Raw genomic sequence first — 19,149 nt, 5'->3', positions numbered from 1 at the left:
CATATAAAACATAAATCTATGGACACAAACATGTACAAATGCCTTTACAGATCTTTAAATATCTGTGACGATACTGCAGCCATATGCACATATCCTGATCGATGAACCTACACAAAAGCCGTCCTCAGCAAGCACATCTATCTGCCCAATGACACAGTGTAGATATTCAATACAATATCCTTGTGCTCACGGAGTCACTGAATGGTTTGGGTTGGTGGTTCTAGCCCACCTAGAGCCACCCCTGCCATGGCAGGGACACCTTCCCCATCCCAGGGTGCTCAGCCTGGCTCTGGGCACTGCCACAGGGCTGTGCCAGGGCCTTGTCCCAGCAGCGCTGCCATCCGGGCCCAGGGCAGCTCCGGGGCCTCCTCGGACTCTACAGCAACTCCACGTCTTGCTGATGCTGATCCTGATGGGGCCGGCTCTGCAGGTGGGGCTGAGCTGATCCTGATGCTGATCCTGTCAGGGCCAGAGCTGGGCCGGCTGTGCAGGTGGGGCAGGGCGGGGATGGCAGCTCCAGGTCCTTTCCTCAGAGCTGCTCTTGATCCCCGGCCGGGGCTCCTGCTGGGGAGTGCCCGGGGACAGGGCCAGGCTTCCCCTTGGCCCCACTGAGTGCTGGGAGTGTTCAGGAGCTTCCCTCTCCAGCCTGCCGGGATCCCACTGAATGCCAGCTGGGCTTACAACCAGACACTCACACTCCCTTCTGCTTCTGGTTAGTAGTTATGTAGCCTCAGTTCCATATGAATCTACTTCCATTTATATACAGGATTAAAGATATATAATACATTATACAGAGAGATATTTTCATCCCTCTAATATATACACGTGTTTCTATGGTATATACACATATATTCTGACCATCTCTCCTCTCACACTCCCTTCTACATTTAATATATGCATGCTAATAAAATATCTCAGTATGTACAGAGACACAGTCTTTCCCACGTCTTTATATTTAGATATGTAGACACAAAATCAAAAATACCTTTATATGTGTATAAATCTGCTTACATAATACCCGTATGGGGATGTGTGTATGTTTGGAGAGACATATATGATACATTACATATATACATGTACAAACAAGTGTATGTTTACTTATATCTTTATCCATGTATATGCATCTGGGTTTGTGTGTGTATACAGATATGTATATCTATATATATGGATATACAGAATACAGTATAGATTTATATACATACACATATATTGTATATATACTAGGCATATCCTTATATAGAGAAATGTATCTATATATACACATATATTTCACTATGTATGCATACTACATATAAATTATGTCATACATTCTACTTATGTATATATACACACATAAATGCATATATATGTATATATATACATACACACCTTGTGTATATTCTATCTACATGCATATGCAGGCACACACACTTAGTTTTCTTTTCTCTAACCCTGTCTGTATATATATATATATATATATATATATATATATATATATATATATATATATATATGGGGATGTGTATGTGGAGATATAGTTATAACACATTATATTTAAGCACACACATTTTAATATATATACAAAATGTTATATTCATAAGGGGGGTGTGCACACCCCCACCTGTCAGAGCCTGCCTTCCTCAGCTCCCCTGCCCTGCTGTGCCGGCAGCCAGAGCACGGCCAGCCCCGGCTGGGCAGGGCTGGGGCACTGCAGAGCCCCCAGCAGGGGCAGAGGCCCCCATTCTGCCCAGCAGGGCTGTGCAGAGCCCCCAGCACGGCAGGAACCTCCCCTGCCAGCAGGACTCCTGCCAGGAACATCCATTTGAAGGCTGCCCTTGGGTCAGGCCCAGCTGCTGAGGTTTCCCACCATTCAGTTTAACCTTTCTGAAAGGTTCCCAGCATGGTGCTGGGCTAAGCTGTCTCCCCACTTCTTTTCTCTTCATTTATTTTGTCCCTACCGTTCATCCTCAGATCCATTTGAAGTGCTCTGTGAGCTGGACAGCCCAGCTACAGGGAATTAGCCCCTGCCAGATCTCTGAACTATCCTGAGTTACCTACACAAGTTTACAAGAGCAAACTTGGGGCCTTGCAGAGCATGACTGCTGGCACACACTTCCATGGACCAAAGCAGAAGGCTCTGTGGTGGGTTTCATTTCCAGGACAGATCTACAGCACTGCTCATTCTCACCTGGTTCACAGCACACGAGGCAATGCAAACAAACCACTCACGTTTGTGTTTGTGAGCAACACTCACCACTGCTGGGCTCGTTGTAGTATCGACTGATGTAATTGTTCATGTCATCCTCTGAAAGAACAGAAAAGCAGCCCTTAGAAGAGCATTTATTTCAGTACATGGCTGAATCTCACCCCGTGGAAAGCTTTTCTCTCCCTGCATGCCCAGAGCCACTTGCTCTGGATTTTTAGGCCACAAGGCCTGTGTGCATGACACAGCACAGGGACTGGATTATCCTTTGTCACAGTCCTCTGCAGCACCAGCCTGGGAATGAGGCACTCTGGGCTCCAAAGGAAAGGTGCTCTGTGATCTTTCCAGAGGCTGACACAGGGCAGGCCATTCCCCTTGCTCTGTGCAGACAAACACAACCCTGGCCTTTCCCTGGTCAGCCAGGGCACACAGATGAACCTGGATTTATCCTGACAGGCTGACCCAAGGGCACCAGCACAGACAGAGCCATTGCTGCTGCACACTGACATCCCCAAGTCACCTCCTTCCCCACAGGAGAAAGGGAGGCACCATGTATGATTTTAATGTGTAATTCCCTACCTTCTAAGATAATGTCACTTCTTTTCCATTTTGAATGAATGAAGAGTTATTTTGGTGCATAAAACACATGCATATAAGTATACAGCATAATATTAACATTACACGATCTGTTGGCTTAAAAACTACTATAAATAGTTTTACTAATCAAGGGTGTAATACTAAACCTGTAGTACATGCATGAGAGCTACACTTGAACTTCAACAGTGAATTAAAAATGAAGATGTGACCACAGAATGGAAAGCAGCAGCTCTATTGCCTGTACAGATTTTAGATGCTACAGATGACAGGGGGATTTACTGTTATCTTGTGGAAAAGCAGAACATTTTACCATTGTGGAAAAAACCATACAGTTCTCTTGTTCTGAGTGAAGGCAAAACAGTGCTTAGAAACAGTACCAGCAGGCCCAGAGAACTCAGGCTTCCAGGCAACCTGACCTGCCCAATTTGTGGTGTATCTGTGCTCTAAAAGCACTCTCTCCTTTTAAGTGCTCTTTTTGATACCATGTTTCAGAAAGCCGTGCTCATCCCTTTGAGCCAGATTTCCTTCGTCCCCCTGGGTCTCTGTGGCTGCAGTCCTGCCTCATCACAGCACATTGCGGTTTGCAGGTGAAAGAAACAGATGTTTTCTGGGGAACACTCTCCTCACACAACAAGACCCAAACCACCAAGCACTCTGTACCTGAAATAGCTGCACTCATAAGAAGGCAATCTAACCTGACACTGAAAGGAAATGTCGTTGTTTTCCTGGTTTCATTGGATCTTAAAAGCTTTTTCGGCCCTTGTTGATCTTTAAATGCCTGCAGTCAGAGGTGTGCTTTGTGCTAATGTCTGAGTTTAAAAAAGAGGCCTCAGAGTAGCTCAGGGCAATGCCACTGAATTAGGAGTACATTGCAAGGCTTTTCAGCTATCTGCTACTAAAATACACTTCATTTCAGTCGTGCATAATTGATACTCTCAGTGCCACCAAATCTGCCAGCTACAGACACAGGTTCTGGTTCAGAGAATGCCTCTGGAGCTGCACTTCTGGCAGGGCACTTTCAGCATCTTGGAGTCCAATTCTAAGCAGACAAAGGAAAACAGCACAGCACTTTGGCTGGATGAGGGTCACCCCCTGGCACCTGACAAAAGCCACCAACAGGGGCCTTGGGTGCTCCCAGTACAGCCTCTCCAAAAGCCAGGACACTTTGCATCAAAGACAGGAAACGCTTGGAGAAGTCACTCACGTGCTTTTTGTGTCCCAAAAACAATGCTCAAACCAGACTGCACACTCAGCTGACAGAATGTACCAGGGCACTGCTCCCAAGCACAGCAGCTGTGTCCATGCCAAGCCAGCAGAGAACCAGGCTGCTGTGTATGGAGCAGTGGGCACTGCCAAACACCTGGAGAGGGGCTCCAGAGATGCCCTGCCCCTGCTCCTCTGGCCTGGCCTGGCTCTGTGTGTGATCACTGGTACACAAGACTAGGGGAGCTCCCAGCTGCCTACTTTAATGTCATTTTGGAATGGCTTTATTAATGTTATTGCTCACCACTGCTGATCTATTTAGCTATAAATTAAAAATATATGTATAAATATATCCATGTGTGCATGTGTATGTAAATATAAAATACATATATTCAACCTTAAGTAGTTTCTTACAATAAACACCAATAAAGAGCAATGAAATAACAGCAGCAGAATAAATATTTCAACAACAGATTAAGTTTCTGAATCATTACATTAAAGCAAACTGACAATTAACAAACTCATCTGAGTCATATGGGAGTCTCAGCTGCTTTGGGCATTGAAGGTTATGAACAATTCCAGTTACTTTCCATTATATTTTACATTGCTGAAAAAGGAGTTCAAAATAATGCAACAAATACCCAACTGAAAGCACCCATCTGTGCATATAAAATGTACCCCCAAAGCCACAGCTGTGCCCAGCAGCACAGAACACTGCTGAAGGGACTGTGATGGTTCCCAGATGAAGTCCCTGCTTGGAGTGGGGCTCCCATGGGATCAGGATCAGCTGGTGGCACGCAGGGAGTTTGTAGGAGCAAGCAGGGAAGACCAGCTTTTACACAGGGGGCTGAGCACTTATTTTATTTATTTTTATTATTTTGTTTCTATCACCTCAGAATTTTCAGGATCCAGATTTAATTTTTCTCCTTTCCTAGAAATAAATCCATCTCCTCCAATACACAGAAATGTTACCTACACTTCCTTTTCCAGCAGACAGACCGTGCATCTTTAGCTATACGGATACTCAAATGGCATTTACAGCAAACTAAAAAACTGGCAGTAAGCAGAAAGGAAAAGCATTCCCATCCTAATTCCCATGAAAATGGCAATCTTAGGAAAATGTCAATGGATGGTGACTGGGATCCTCTTGCTACACGTACCAGCAGGAACCACAGAAACTCTTCTGTTGGAAAAGCCCTTTGAGCCTACCAGTAACACTGCCACTAAGCCATGTCCCTCTGTGCCACATCCACCCTTAACAAATGGCCCCAAGGAAATGTGGATGACAGGAAATTTAGTGATGAACTTCCAAAAGGTGTGAGCTGAAAAGGAAGAGTGTGGCAGCTCTTCCCCATGTGAAAACCTGTGGTGAACAAGGATTTCTCTACAACCCTCCCTGCAGAGGGGGAGCATGGAGGCAGTGAGAGAGAGCCTGGGGAGGGATTCAGCTGGGAGGTCTGCAGAGCAGGGAAGGGAGGAGCAGAGCAGGGAAGGGAGGAAGGAGCAGGGAAGGAAGGAGCAGAGCAAGGGAAAGAAGGAAGGAAGGAGCAGAACAGGCTGTTCTTTGCAGCCACAGCAGAGTTTGCTCAAGCAGTGTGGGCTGACAGCTCCAAGGGGGAGGCAGCAGAGACCACAAAGGGGCAGTGGGGCTGACTCCAGCACCAGAATCCCACCCCCAGGAGGGAATGTCTGACTGGAAGGCTGCTCAGACGCTGCCCCATCTCACACAAACCCAGCCTGCACTGTAACCAGCCCCCTGCAAGGCTGCTCACTGCAGTGCAGTCCCAGCTCTGCCTGCTGCCCAAACCCCAGTTATTAAAAAAACGTGTGGCTCTCAGTCAGGATCCGTCTGACAAGCACTGGATTTTGTCTGATGAAGGTTTCCAAGTTATCTGCTTGTTCTTTTCCTGCAGGACACCAAACACACACTGCAATGGCTCAGGGAGTAATAAACTACTTAGAGTACAGTGCCATATAATCTCATCTGACCCAAGAGACAACATTGCAATCTCTCTCTCTCGGCCCCATAAAAACCTCATAAATTTGGTGAAATATATAAATGACATTCCACCCAAGGCAGAGCTGCTTCAGTTCTATAATGCCTCAACAGTGATCCTTAATTGTTTCATCAATGCCTTCACGAGTGATCTGCAACTCCCCTGCATACAAGAAAAGGCCTTAAAAAGGGGTTTTTATTTTGAAATATTTCATGATTAGAGTATTTTATTTAATATTTTTATTGCCATTGGTTGTACTGCTTCTGTCTCCCGAAGCTGAATTTTCTGAAGTGGAAGGTTCTTTTTTCTGCTGTGCAGCCTCCCACTGAGGAAGTGAGTCCTCAGAGTAATGTCTCACCCCAGCTTCCTCCCAGAAAAGTCTTTACTAGGAGGTTTCTAAAGAAACAGATCTTTCATCTGTTTCAACAGGAACCAAGAGCAGCCAGCTGGCACTTGGCAGGAGACTTCCCCTGCCTTTGGTTTGGAGACAGATTGCTACATTACTGCAAGCTGCAGTAGTCACACCACTGCTCAATTCACACACACATCCAGTCCCTGCAGAGGCTGGATGGATGCCTGGGCACATGGATATTCCATCTTGAGAGCAACTGTAAACTCAGCTTGCAGAGAAAACAGAGCAACAGCTTCAGCCTGGTTCTATGTAAGAAATCATTCTGTGGTCAAAGTCATTGTGCAGAAGGAAACCTGGGGTATGCAACAGGCTCCATGATCAGCAGATGCTGCTGGGACACAAACCCAGAATCCTGACAACAAATGGGGGCTTTGGGCCTCACTTGAGCAGAGGATGCAGCAAGAGCACTGTGAGCTGGCTGGAGCAGGGCTGGGATGCAGCACAGCTCTGTGTCAGGGGGCACAGCATGGCCTGGGGGAGACTCTCAGTGCCCTTCCCAACCTTGTTCCCTGAGTATGGATCAGCAGAGCCACATCTGAGCTGGTCAGTACAGTCAGCCTGAAGCAAACTCAGAGCAACCTGGGTTTGTCTCTGTGAAACAGCAACATTGGCTGAGTCTGAAATACAAAGCTAAGGCAGAATATGGCTGCCACCAAAACAATCATCAAGATAAGAAAAAAATAAGCAAAACGATTCAAGAACAAACTTATAAACTGGCAACAAATAACTGTAATCTGAGAATCAGGAGAAGACTTGTAACACTTGAGAAGGCAGGCAGGCGTCTGGCAGGGCAGCAGAGGGCAGAGCAATCACTGCTGCAGGGGAGCACCATCTGCTCATGAAAGGGATCCTTCTGAGAGGCTGCAGGCCTGGACAGCGGAAAGCATTCCAGCTCTGTGCTCCTCTACCTGTCAGCAATGTCTTCACACCTCTTCACAGTAATGATGAGAGACAACTTCACCCTCACAGCCGTGACTGTGGGCTCACCCCTTCTGGGAGTGAGCAGTTCCTACCCCACCCATTTGTGACTGTGAAATACAAGAGCCTGACTCCACTAACTGCACACACATTTCTCTAAGTGTTGCTTAAGGTTTCATTCCTTTGATTCCTGCCTGGATGGTCAGTGCACAGAGAACCACAAAGCCTGGGAGAGGCACCTAGAGAGAAGTCAAGCTGAAGTGGTGTGCACTTAGATACTCCACTTCCAGGAGTGGACTTCAAAGAAGATACATTTCAGCATTTGAAAATAACCATAAACTATTCTTTATCTATTGTTTTGTACTAACAGGGTTCTTTTAGAGCACTAACAGATGATCACCAAAGGAACTGGCTTAGAGTTTAAAAGCATCCAACCAGCACAGACTGCCTTGCAAGGAACAACTGACAAAATCCTTCCCAGTGCCCTGCTTTGCCTGCTCACACAGCTTATGAATAATGTTAAGGGAAGCCCTCTGAAGCTCCACAAGTATTCATGCTCTCCTCCCAGTCTCCTACTTTCTTCACTTACAAAACAGTGGGTACCTATGGGGAGGGCAAGCTTTACTTTTCTTTAAAGCATGATCATAAATTGCAGCATCGCCCCAAAGCAAAAGACTTATTGCTAACCCCATAAAAATGGAAATTTGACTCAGAACAGTTAAAAAAAGGTTTCTGGCGATGTGAAGTTCCGGTTCTTGCTCAGAGGAATAGAAGGGTGGTATATTAATCTTACAATATGGCAGCACTGTAGGATTTCAAAAACTGAAATGATATATGCAGGAAAATGAGGAATTTCCACTAGGGACTCTAATTCATATGTTATGGGAGAGATTAAAGTATAATAAATTTTGGAAGGAAGTATTAATGGCTAGAGGGGGCACTGTGAACCTGGCATTCCCTGAAGCCTGGAACTTTGTATACCAAACACTAAAAATGATTTGTGCAGAACAACAAAACATTAGCTGTTATTCTCACCATGACCAGTTACATACTGTATGGGCTAAGAACTCCTTTATAATTTAGAACTTCCTTTATAATTTAGAGATTAATAGATAGGATGGTATTTGCTATTATGTGAAATGGCAACCATCTCTGGGAAGGAGAAAGGAGCACTCGGTATTTCCCTGCTCTCAGAGCAAGGCTGACCACAATGCTCCTGAACATCATTAGTGATGCTGCTGTGCACTCACAGGCAGCAGCTTTCAGCCCAAGCTCTTCACAAACAGAGCTGAAGTGCTCTGAGAGCGCAGCAAATGTCAGAGCTCTGCCCTGGGTTTGCAGCTCCTCCAGCCCTGCCCTTCTCTGGGCTCTGTTTGTTTCCTGCTGTTGATACTGGTCCCCTTTGACCTGCAGGCTGAAAGCTCTTTCAGCCTTCACATTTGTCTGGTCTGGAGATAAAATTCTTGGCAAGAGAATGGAAACCTCAATTCAAAGTAAATTAAAGGTGAAAAATATTCCTGCTTCTTTACCATATTAATTAGGAAATACCATATATCCATGCATTTTCCACAGTGTTGTTCCCACTGTGTCGGGAGGTCTCTTGGTGAACTGCGCTGTGGAGACAGAAGTGGGAGGCAGCACCCAGCTCATGGTTCCCAGAATCAGCACAGGGCTGGCCTTCAGGAGGAGGCATGAAATGTAAGCTGGGGAGTTAAGGGACTCCTTCAGAGCCCACTGTCCATCTGACCAGAGCTGTTGCTTCTCCCAGTCTTGTATCTGCAATTAAGGCACTTTAATACAAAGAGCAGGAGATCTGCAGGAAAGTCTGGGTGAAAACATGGAATTGAAAACTGCCAAATGAGCCAGCACACACAGAGCTCCCCTGGTGCAGTCACTGTGTATCCTCACACAAATCTGCAGAGGTGCTGCACGTACCATGTGATACTGGGCTTACCTGACTCACTTTACTGAATGCTGTAGTAAATGGTTGCACAAAATCCTGTGTAAATACCAGAGACAAGCTACAGCTGCCCCTGAGGAGCTTTAACTTATGCACTGTCCCATAAAACTTCCAGGTAGGGAAATGAGTAAAAAGTCTCAATGCTTTCTTATTCCATCAGCCCTTCATGGTGAAGAATTCTGCACTGAATGTTTCCATTGTTCAATATAGATGGGGGAAATTAGATTAGCCTGGGATGGAATATCCCATTTTCTCATGCAGTATGTTCTCTAGCCAACTCAAGCTTGCTGGTTTGGCAGAATTCAGAGCTCTCTGAAGACAGTGATTTTTTTGAAGGCTGACAAAGTTTCATTTGGCAAAAACACAGGCATTCCATCCATCCCCCAGCCTCAGGTGTTGTATGCAGGGCTAATGTTCTGCCAGAGCATAAAGGAACAGCACATCAGAGCGTATTGTGCCAAACAGCTGAATGGTGGCTTTGAAGTGCTGCCTCCCTCTCCACACTGAGGTGACCTGGTCCCTCATTCTCCTCTCCCTAGCAGTGCAAGAGGCCGTGGCAGGCATGTTCCAGAGCTCACAAGTGCCAAGGGGCACTCAGGGTGATTAGCTGCAGCCCTCGCTCTGGAATCTTTGAGGATGAAAAACACAGCTTAGAGAAAACATGGTCTGACACACAGGGTTATTTGCAAAATATAACCTTGACCCAAAGGTTAAAACATTGGTGGCTGAAGTTCCAGGCAGAGCAAGTGGTGTGGGAAGCCCTGAAGGCAGCACAGCCATTGTGACTGCAGGAGAGTACAGGAGTTGTCTCTGCCTGTGCTCTGCAGAGCCACATCTCTGACATTTCACATGCCCCAGCAGCTGGGGAGATGGCAGATCCCACCCAGAGGACATGGAGGCACCTCAGCCATGCCCTGCTGCCCCTGGCACAGCACAGGCAGCTCTGGCTGACACCTGCACTGCTCAGGGGGTGCACAATGAGCAGACACTGCCGGCACGGCAAAGGGAAGATGGTGGAAGCGGCTGCAGCCACTGCCAGCCCATCACTGGGATAAAAGCTGGTGCCAGAGAGCTGCAGAAGAAAGCCCCAGCTGAGGTGGGGAGGGAGAACAACGAGGCAGGGCTGGCCCAGGATCCGCACTGCCTTCTCCAGCTGTGAGCTGAGATTCCCAAGTTACACAGAAGCAATCCCTGAGCCAGCACTTCAAAATAATCATGGAAATGCTGTGTGAAATCCTCTGCCTGGACTGCCTGTGCCCTGGGCTGTGCACACCGACACCACTGCTGCTCTGGGGTGTCTCAGGCACTCTGACTTGGGCCCCAAGGGAAGACAGACCACCACAGACTGCTGCAGAACACCGGGAATTTCTCCTGTCCAGCTCCTGCCTCATTCCACAGAAAATACTTGTTCAAATACTGTTACCCTAATTTAAGCTCTGAAAACATGCACTCAAGGCACCTACAAAGACTTTATATGCAAATATAATACAGGGCACAAGAAACTTCACCTCTAGTACTTTTAGATGATCTCCAGGAATTGGAAATTTATTCTGCAGATTCACTATAAATGCTTAAATACAACATAACTGCACCTGACCCAATAAGTGAAGCAACCCATGTTTTCTTATTTGCTCAATGTCGAAAAACACAAATCCTTCTAATCGTGTCACCTAAGTGTAGAAATCAATCCTGAAGACTGGGAGTCTACTTTGTTGCAAGTGTAGGCAGCATTTTACAGGAAGCCATGAATAATGAGTAATTCTGTTAACCTGGATGTTGGAGGGAATACCTTGAACAGAAGAATTTTTAGACCAACCTCCACAGCACTAAAATTTCAGCAAACCTCCTTACAGTGTGCACAGCACTCTTCAGTTCCAAACGTAACCCGCAAGGAACACATGCATAAATTATAATCTGTCCACTGGGGAAACCTCTGAAATACTACAAAAAAGAGGGAAATGCATTTTAGGGGTCAGTCTGCTCAACTGGCTGCTTTAAAATACAATTTCATATCAGGAATAATTAATGGCTTTACTGTAGTTAGTGCTTAGATATTTTAAAGTGGAAAAAACCAAAACAATTTTCTACATGCTTTCACTTCTCTGTAGAGAAAGGAAAGGATTATAATTTGAAAATGTCTAACAGCTTTTAAACTATCTGTGCCTTGAATTCTAAGGAGTATGACCAGCATAAAGATACTGTGCAAACTCTGTATTCCAACAGATCCACAATAATTAAGCTAAGATGCCCCAGGAATACTAACACAGCACTAAGGCAGAAAGTGTTGTCTCCTCTGAAATATTACATTAAAGCAGGAGACATTCTGCACTCCACTGGAAGGGCTGGTGAATCACAGGAAAGGAGCTTTGTCTTTTCCAGAAAAAAAATCAGGTCCAGCACTTACATAATAAAATGTGATCCAAGCAGATGTAAGTGTTGTTATCCCTGAGGCACAGAGCTGCCCAGCAGAGTGCTCCTCACCACGGCCACGTGGCACTCACACATGCAAGCAGGATGCCCACACTGCCCTTCCCTCCTTGCCCAACACTGGCAGCTTTAGGCACTGGGGAGAGCACAGCCTCCAGGCAAAGCAAGCCCCACAGCTGATGCAGGAGTCTTCTCCACACCATAGAAATGCAAGTGGCCAAATACTAAAACTGTTTTTCAATGTTCTTCCCAATATCCTTGCTTTTACCTGTGAGTGATTATCCCTTGGCCAACTTCCATTTGGCTGCTGCTTCTGCAGTGTTTGATGGATGTGACCATGAGGACACTGGGAAGGTACATTGTAGCCATTGCTTTGGCTCTGTTTAGAACCTGCTCCCAAATACAACAGCTCCTGCCACTTGGGAGCAGATGCAGCAATGAACCCCTGCAGGAGTGAAGGAGTTCAGAGGATCCCCTGTGCAGGACCAGCTGTGCTCTCACCTCGGGCAGGTCGCAGCTCAGAGATGTTCTCGGTGCCTTCGTCGTCCGAGTCTTCGGTGGCCACCACCTTGTACCTCTTGCTGCTCTGCTTGTTCAGCACGTGGGGCACCTGCAGGGCAGCCTCTCTCTCTGCAGCCAGGTCCAGGTCCTGCTGAGCAAGGTGGGCCCTCAGCTGCCTGATTTCAAACTACAGGAAAAAACAACACCACAAACCGATGTCATGTGAGCACAGCCAGAAGCTGAAATGCTACAGCTGGGGACCTGTTACTCATCCCTGAACACTGCAGGTCTGGGAAAACACACAGTGGGGTGAGCCAGGACATGAGTCCAAGCTGGTGCTGAGCTGGACCATTGCTCACACATCTAAAGACATTGACTGCCTCATGCTGCTCCCTCTGTTTTGCACAGCTGTGTCCTGAAGTTAATTTTGGACAATTTTAACAATTCTTACTGCAAACCTTGTGTAACCTTTATAGCAAGAGACCACTTCTAACAGGCATTAAGGGAGTTAGGTTCATGACAAATATCCCTAATCAGACTTTGTAACGAGGCCTCCAATGGAGGGGAGAATACTACAGTCCTCCTCCTACAGTCCGCTTCTGACTTGAAATCCTCTGTACTCAGCAGTGTGCAGAAAACCCTGGGGAAGGTCACCACTCTTCTGGCCATTCCTCTCAAACATGCTAAAGAACTTCTGCAGCCACAAGGGGATTTGCTCATGACTGGTGTTATAAAGCAGACACCTGAAAACAAGAAGCTACCAGGTACAATCTCACTGAGGGATACAGCAGATTTCATTTTTGATGGCAAGAAGGAAAACAGTTTTTTGGAGAGGCTGCAGAGACCCTTTAAACTCTTATACAAGCAGGAAAAAAGTCCCTGTGCCACACAGCACAGCTGTGGGGCTGCAAGGAAGAGTTTCTCTTTAGAAGAGTAACTCTATAAAATCAGTAGTACAGCAGTGACCAAATCATGTCTAATTCTAGAGTTGGAGAGGGAAACACAAATGAGGTGAGTAAGAGGCAAACACTCCAATGTGGCATTGCTGAGCCTCCCCTGGCTCAGGGCCTGCAGAGCCACAGCAGAGCAGGAGGACATGGCAGTGCCACTCTACACCCACAGCACACACAGAATTGGCACCTCCGTGCTGGAAAACTGCTGTGGAACAGCCCTGGCTGAGCCTCACCCTCAGATGTGACTCAGATCTGCTTCACTGGCAGATTTTGGAAGCCACCACCACACCCCATTTGTTCCCTGCAGTCAGACGTGGTGTAAACACTGGGGAGGGGAAACCAGACAGAATTTCCACAGATTCAGGAAAGGAAAAGGGATTCCAGTTTGCCACACCTGGACACTATCTGCTTTCCAGAGCAGCAGGGAAGGAACTACACTAACTGGAAGGCTATTGCAAGACTCAAATCTAGAAAGCCAAAGGGCAGCTCAAGCTTTCCAGATCCCATTAAAGCAGCTAATCCAGGGCTCTAACAAAGCACACAGCTTTTCCTCCATCTGCAATCCAGCTGCAAACAGCTGGCTGCAAGTGCTCACTGCTTTTAACCAAAGGTCTTCTGGCAGTGGCACTCAGGAGTCAGGTGGAATCAGCAAATGTCAAAACACTGCCCTGCTCCCTGATTTCCTGCAATGAAGCCTCCATGGCAGACTCTTGTTATTGTGCTAACCTATTGCTAGGAAGAACTGGCCACGCTAACTCTGTTCCCAGCCAGCCTGAAGCATCCTGACACTCAAGGTGCTCATGCCAGTATGAATGTAGGGAAATTCAGGTTTTATCCTTGACTTGAAAAAAACAAGCAATCACAAGAAATACCTTTACATTCCAGCTTTAAAGAGAGAAAGATACCCTTTCAGACACTCCTTTGGTTTAAGGGAAAAAATGCACTCAAACAAATTAGCCAAAAAAGAAATGTGGACATTTTTTTTCATGTTGTCTAGCTCAAACATAATTTGTTTTTCTACATTTCCCCCTCCAAAAACATTCACATGTGTCAGAAAAAGAAATAACTGTCGTCAAAATGCTTAAGTCTGGCCTAGAGGTATGGAATGATTTCCTTTTTTCATGCAAGACAGAAAATCTGGCAGGTGTTTTTTAACACAGACAGACAGAACTAGCTAAAAGTCAGCTCAATAACTATGTCTGCATCAGATCCAATTTAAGGAGCTTCAGCATTTACAAAAGTTTGCTGAGCATTCTAACAACCAGAACCTGAATGCATCGCTGCGTTATACAGGAGTGAAGGAGAAACGGAGAGAGCCCAGAGGCCTCCTGCGCACTCAGTTCCTGGGACGGAGTCAGCATTTCCGAAGAGCACAAGTTATTGCCAGGGTATTACCAGGTTACTGCCAGGTTTTTGCAGGCTATTGCCAGGGTATTACCAGGTTACTGCCAGGTTTTTGCAGGCTATTGCCAGGTTCCTGCCAGCCCTCAGCCCGCAGGGCCGGCAGCGGTTCCGGGCCCAGTCCGTGAGGGCCGCGCTCGACTCCGGCCCCGGGCCCGGCGCGCGGCGCTGCTGCCACCTGCCGAGCGCAGCGGGAACTGCAGCCGCGCCACCACCCGGGACACAGCGGGCGCAGGGACTGAACTGGGCTCCAGCGCCACCCTGTCACAGCCACCGGCCTGAGGCACTGCTGTCCCAGGCACTGAACTGGGCTCCAGCGCCACCCTGTCACAGCCACCGGCCTGAGGCACTGCTGTCCCAGGCACTGAACTGGGCTCCAGCACCACCCTGTCACAGCCACCGGCCTGAGGCACTGCTGTCCCAGGCAATAAACTGGCCTCCGGTGCCACCCTGTCACAGCCACCGAACTGGGGCGATGCTGTCACCCTGTCACAGGCACTCAACTGGTGTCACCCTGTCACAGATACCAAATCTGGGTGCCAGTGTCACCCTGTCAGTCACAAGCACTGAATTCGGGTACCGATGGCCTCTCTCATGGACCAGAAACAGTTTTTGTTCATAAGGAATTCACAGAGAGGACTGGTTGGGTAGGAATTGCTTCCTAAGCATTATCCCAGGATCCCAGTGTCAGCCCCTAAGCCAAAGGTTAAGTCTAAGGGCTTGTTCCTCACAGGTGAAATGCAGCAAGAGGCTGCATGAGCAAATTAGGCTGTGGGTGCTTCTATCTACTGAAGATTATATTGCACACTGACCTCAGGCAGTTCTAATGTGTACAAGAGCTAATGAGATTGCTCTGAGATTCAGGCAGTCTAGAGCAGCTAAAATAAATCATTAGGAAGTATGTATAACAGTCTTTTTAAGGCAAAATTCTGGGCTAAGGTAACATGTCGAATTTCTATTTGTAGCAGGAGCTGATGTAGTGATCTGAGCAGACACCTGGACTGAGGAAACCATGGTCTGTACTTCAGGTACACCATCCTCTCCTCAGCCTGTACGGCAGGAGCACACTGTACATATCCTCAGATGACAAAAAAAAAGGCATATAAACTTCAACACATGCTTTGATTTGCTTAAATTAACTCATAGGTATCAGTTCTGTGGAGAACCTTGCAAATCTCAGAGAGCCAGTGAGCAAAGAAATGCTCTTCTGTAGAAGATAACTTGTGAGCACTTCCTCACTCAAATGATGCCTTAGGTGATTATTTCTAAGCAGGTAAATTGACAGACCTACCTGGAGCTCTAGATAACATCTCCTTTCACATGCCTGGTTTTATTAAGTGAGCCACCCATCCTAGCTGATATTTTATAATACACATGTAAGACTCGAAAAGAGACTTAGCAGTGAATCATGGAGTGCTCCCCTTTAATGGTCTAACAACAGAGTAGGACTGACATAGTTTCTGAGAGATCAATGAACATTTTAGCCAGAAGCTTACTTGTGTCTAATGCAGGAGCAATAACTTGGCTCAATTCTATTAGTGCTGTCTGTACAGAATGCCCTGCCCTAAAACTCATCTGCCACTGGGATACAATCCAATGTTTATTTCCATTAGTTTAGCCATTGTTGGTAACAATAAAAATCAGGAGACAGTTGCAAACTAATGATTTATGGGTAGAATAAAACATAGGATGACCTTGGCTGCCTTCCATCCACCAAGAAAATGACTGGTAGTTAGAAATAAATTAAAATTATTGTGAGAGGATAGCATACGTTATTTCTCCAATAGGTAATTTTACCAGCTAAACAGCCCTGTCATTAAACTGGCAGCTGTTGTACAAATTATATTCCAAGATAAAAAAAGAAATTACAGCTCCCATAGTTGTTGCACTGGTAAGAATGCTGAAAACCCCAGTTGTGCAGGAACTGACAGCAAAGGAGCTCTGGTGCTACAAGGATAAGCACACACTCCTGGCTGGGCTGTGTTCAGCTGGGTGACTCTTCTGGAAGCTAAGCAGAAAGGATCAGGTAAGTATATCTATTATCACAAATGGAAATTCCTTTACAGGTGATTACAGAGAAAAGGAGCAATCTTCTCTTACTGGAATTTGTAGCTAATGAAACTTTAGAACTTTGTTTTGCAATTTAAGTTATTCTAATAAAGCAAAACCATCAGCAATATACTCTATTCTTGACAGTGACTGCAGTAAGACTTCTTTTCCTTTTACCTTTACTCATTTTTAGAAATCCCTCGTGCTCCATTCCTGTTTAATAACCTCTTCTTTTGGCCAATGGAGAACAAATAAAAAGTAAACTATTCAAACAGCTGCAGTGGGGTACTACAGAGCACAAAGTGGTGGTCAGTGCAAGTTTAACTTATAAATATATTCTGTTTTTCAGATGTACAGCTAGCCAAAAAGCAACATGTGGAAAGAGCAACACGTTTGCAAAAGTACATCTCCAATATCAGTCAGGAATGGAAATGTACTTTATAGTTATGATACACCATCACTGGTCAAAAAACCCCACAACTGACAAAAGAAAGAATTCCAGAAGATGAGGGGAAGTTGTATCTTTCCTGCTTTTAATTTTTAAAACAGAAATCCTGGTTTTGTCTGCCTAGCATTAAGCAACAGCTTCAAATCAGCATAGGACTTGTCAGAGAACCAGCCACCAATTATTTTTGTTTTAAATCCCAAGCAAAACAGGCTAACTATTTTTCCCAATTCCTCTAATGAAATAATTAATACTTTGCTTGAAACTTTCAAGATAATTTCTTCTGCAGAATAAGCCAGACCTCAAGAACTCCAACCCCAATTGCCTGAGCAGCAGCAAAGCAGTAAGGAACCCAACACTCAGAAAAGGAAGTGCTGGGAAACCTTTCCAGCAGGAATGTTCTCAGCCCCACCTGAAACTACAGAATAAATGCAATTATTAATGCCAGTGTGGTGACAAAGGGGCAGCACAGGGTGAGTCCCTGCTGGGCTGCAGGGAACCAGGGTGACCTGTGTGCCCCAGCACCCCCTGCCCTGGCACAGCTGGCACCACAGGCACGGGGCAGCCTGGAACCCTCCTGCCTGCTGCTCTGCTCTGGGCACAGCCTTGTGCAGGCAAACCTTCCCCCCAAACAGACAAGCACAAGGAAACACCAGGAACCAGCAAGCCTTTGGAAAGCTCAGGAAAGATGATCAAACGAAAAAGCAAAAACCTGGCAGAAATTTAGACATTAAATACCATTAGGAGCCAGTTTCCCCATCAGATGCTGTACACAACAGCATGTTAATGGGAATATTATAATGCTGACAACTTTTTCTTGACTGAATTATGAAGCTAATGATTTACAAATAAAGGATGCAGTACTCCTGTCAATGTCCTATGTTACTAGCTGCAGCAAATTAGTACATTTACCTGATATGATACGGCTGAGACAGTTGTTTGGCAGCAAGTCAGGGCAGTAAGAGGGATTTAGCATGCTGTCATCTTTCTGTAGACTGTATTTTTCAATAGCAGATGACACTTGAAAGCTGCAAGAGAACCTGCTCTGTTTTCTCAGACTGACTCCTCTCCCAGTGCAGCATTTCTTAGTTTGCTGTGCAGGTTGTGACCATCAGAGCTCAGATTTAGGGTGACTCTGGTCAGACATTCAGGAGTACCTGGCTCAGAATGAAGAGCAGCAAGAGCTGCTCCTGAACCCCACCTGGGATCAGACTATGAAACTGGAACACCAAAAACTGTTTAGAGATTGAGAGTGTTATCTGGCTGTACAGCAAAGTTCCTAAAAACAAATGGTTTACAATTTATGATTGTCAAGACCTTTAATATGGTCTGACAGACAAAATACTGCACTGGGACTCAAGACATCACTGATTTCTCTCCCTGGTAAAATAGGGGGTATACCATTTACCTGGCAATTTCACAACCTTGACAGAACCCAAATCACTAAGTATCAATGTGCAAAGGTTTAATGAGGAGGGCAGCAGTTTAGCCACCCAAGACAACAGAGTTGGCACTTACTAATTTTTGGCAGAAGCCAACCTTAGGTTTAGAACTTGTTATGGTTAATATAAGTGACTCAAAACCAGCATTATGAAATGACACAGTGTCTACAGCTCTCCCTAATGCATCACACAGACAAAGCAACTCACCACCAGCAGCAGCTCAGTGCAGAACCCTAGGCTGACATCCAGGAGATCTGGACCTAAACTTAAAATACATTTGGGGACCTAAATATTGATAGTTTTGTATTTCAAAAGTATCTGCCACAAGCCAGGAATGGTAGTTGAAGCTAGAAACCTCCAGGATTTATTTGGACTATATCTCATAGTTCCCCTTTCACTGAAACAAGAAGTAAATCACCTGGGGATCATCCTGTTGTGGTCTGATGGTCACCTCAACACTCACTTATCCCGAGCCTCAACATCCATCCCTGCTTTCCACTTTAAAGCAAGTTAGTCAAGAACTCATTTGCATAAGACAAATGGCAAAAACTCCTGGCTCATTGCCTCAAAAATGGTTTTACACCTTTTTCATGTAAAATATATTCGCTTGAGATATTTCAAACTTCACCTTCCCCTACCTCTAGACTGAATCACTGAACATT

General features: G+C 45.9%; 1 protein-coding gene across 4 annotated transcripts in view; it reads right to left on the bottom strand.

Moving 5' to 3' along the window:
* The window catches only part of TMEM266 (transmembrane protein 266), an 83,200-nt gene that overhangs the window by 6,114 nt on the left and 57,937 nt on the right, over window positions 1-19,149 (bottom strand). For all 4 annotated transcript variants that reach the window (XM_074549518.1, XM_074549517.1, XM_005487796.4 and 1 more), the window contains exons 10-11: window positions 12,198-12,384; window positions 2,234-2,284 (exon numbers count right to left, since the gene is read on the bottom strand). In XM_074549518.1, coding sequence (XP_074405619.1) covers window positions 2,234-2,284; window positions 12,198-12,384 — 238 coding nt within the window. The remainder of the gene's footprint in view (window positions 1-2,233; window positions 2,285-12,197; window positions 12,385-19,149) is intronic.

The sequence above is a fragment of the Zonotrichia albicollis genome, chromosome 11, assembly GCF_047830755.1.
Source record: "Zonotrichia albicollis isolate bZonAlb1 chromosome 11, bZonAlb1.hap1, whole genome shotgun sequence".
NCBI classification, from domain to species: Eukaryota; Metazoa; Chordata; class Aves; order Passeriformes; family Passerellidae; genus Zonotrichia; species Zonotrichia albicollis.
Note: the sequence above shows the minus strand (reverse complement) of the source record. Positions and strands in the feature narration are given on the sequence as shown.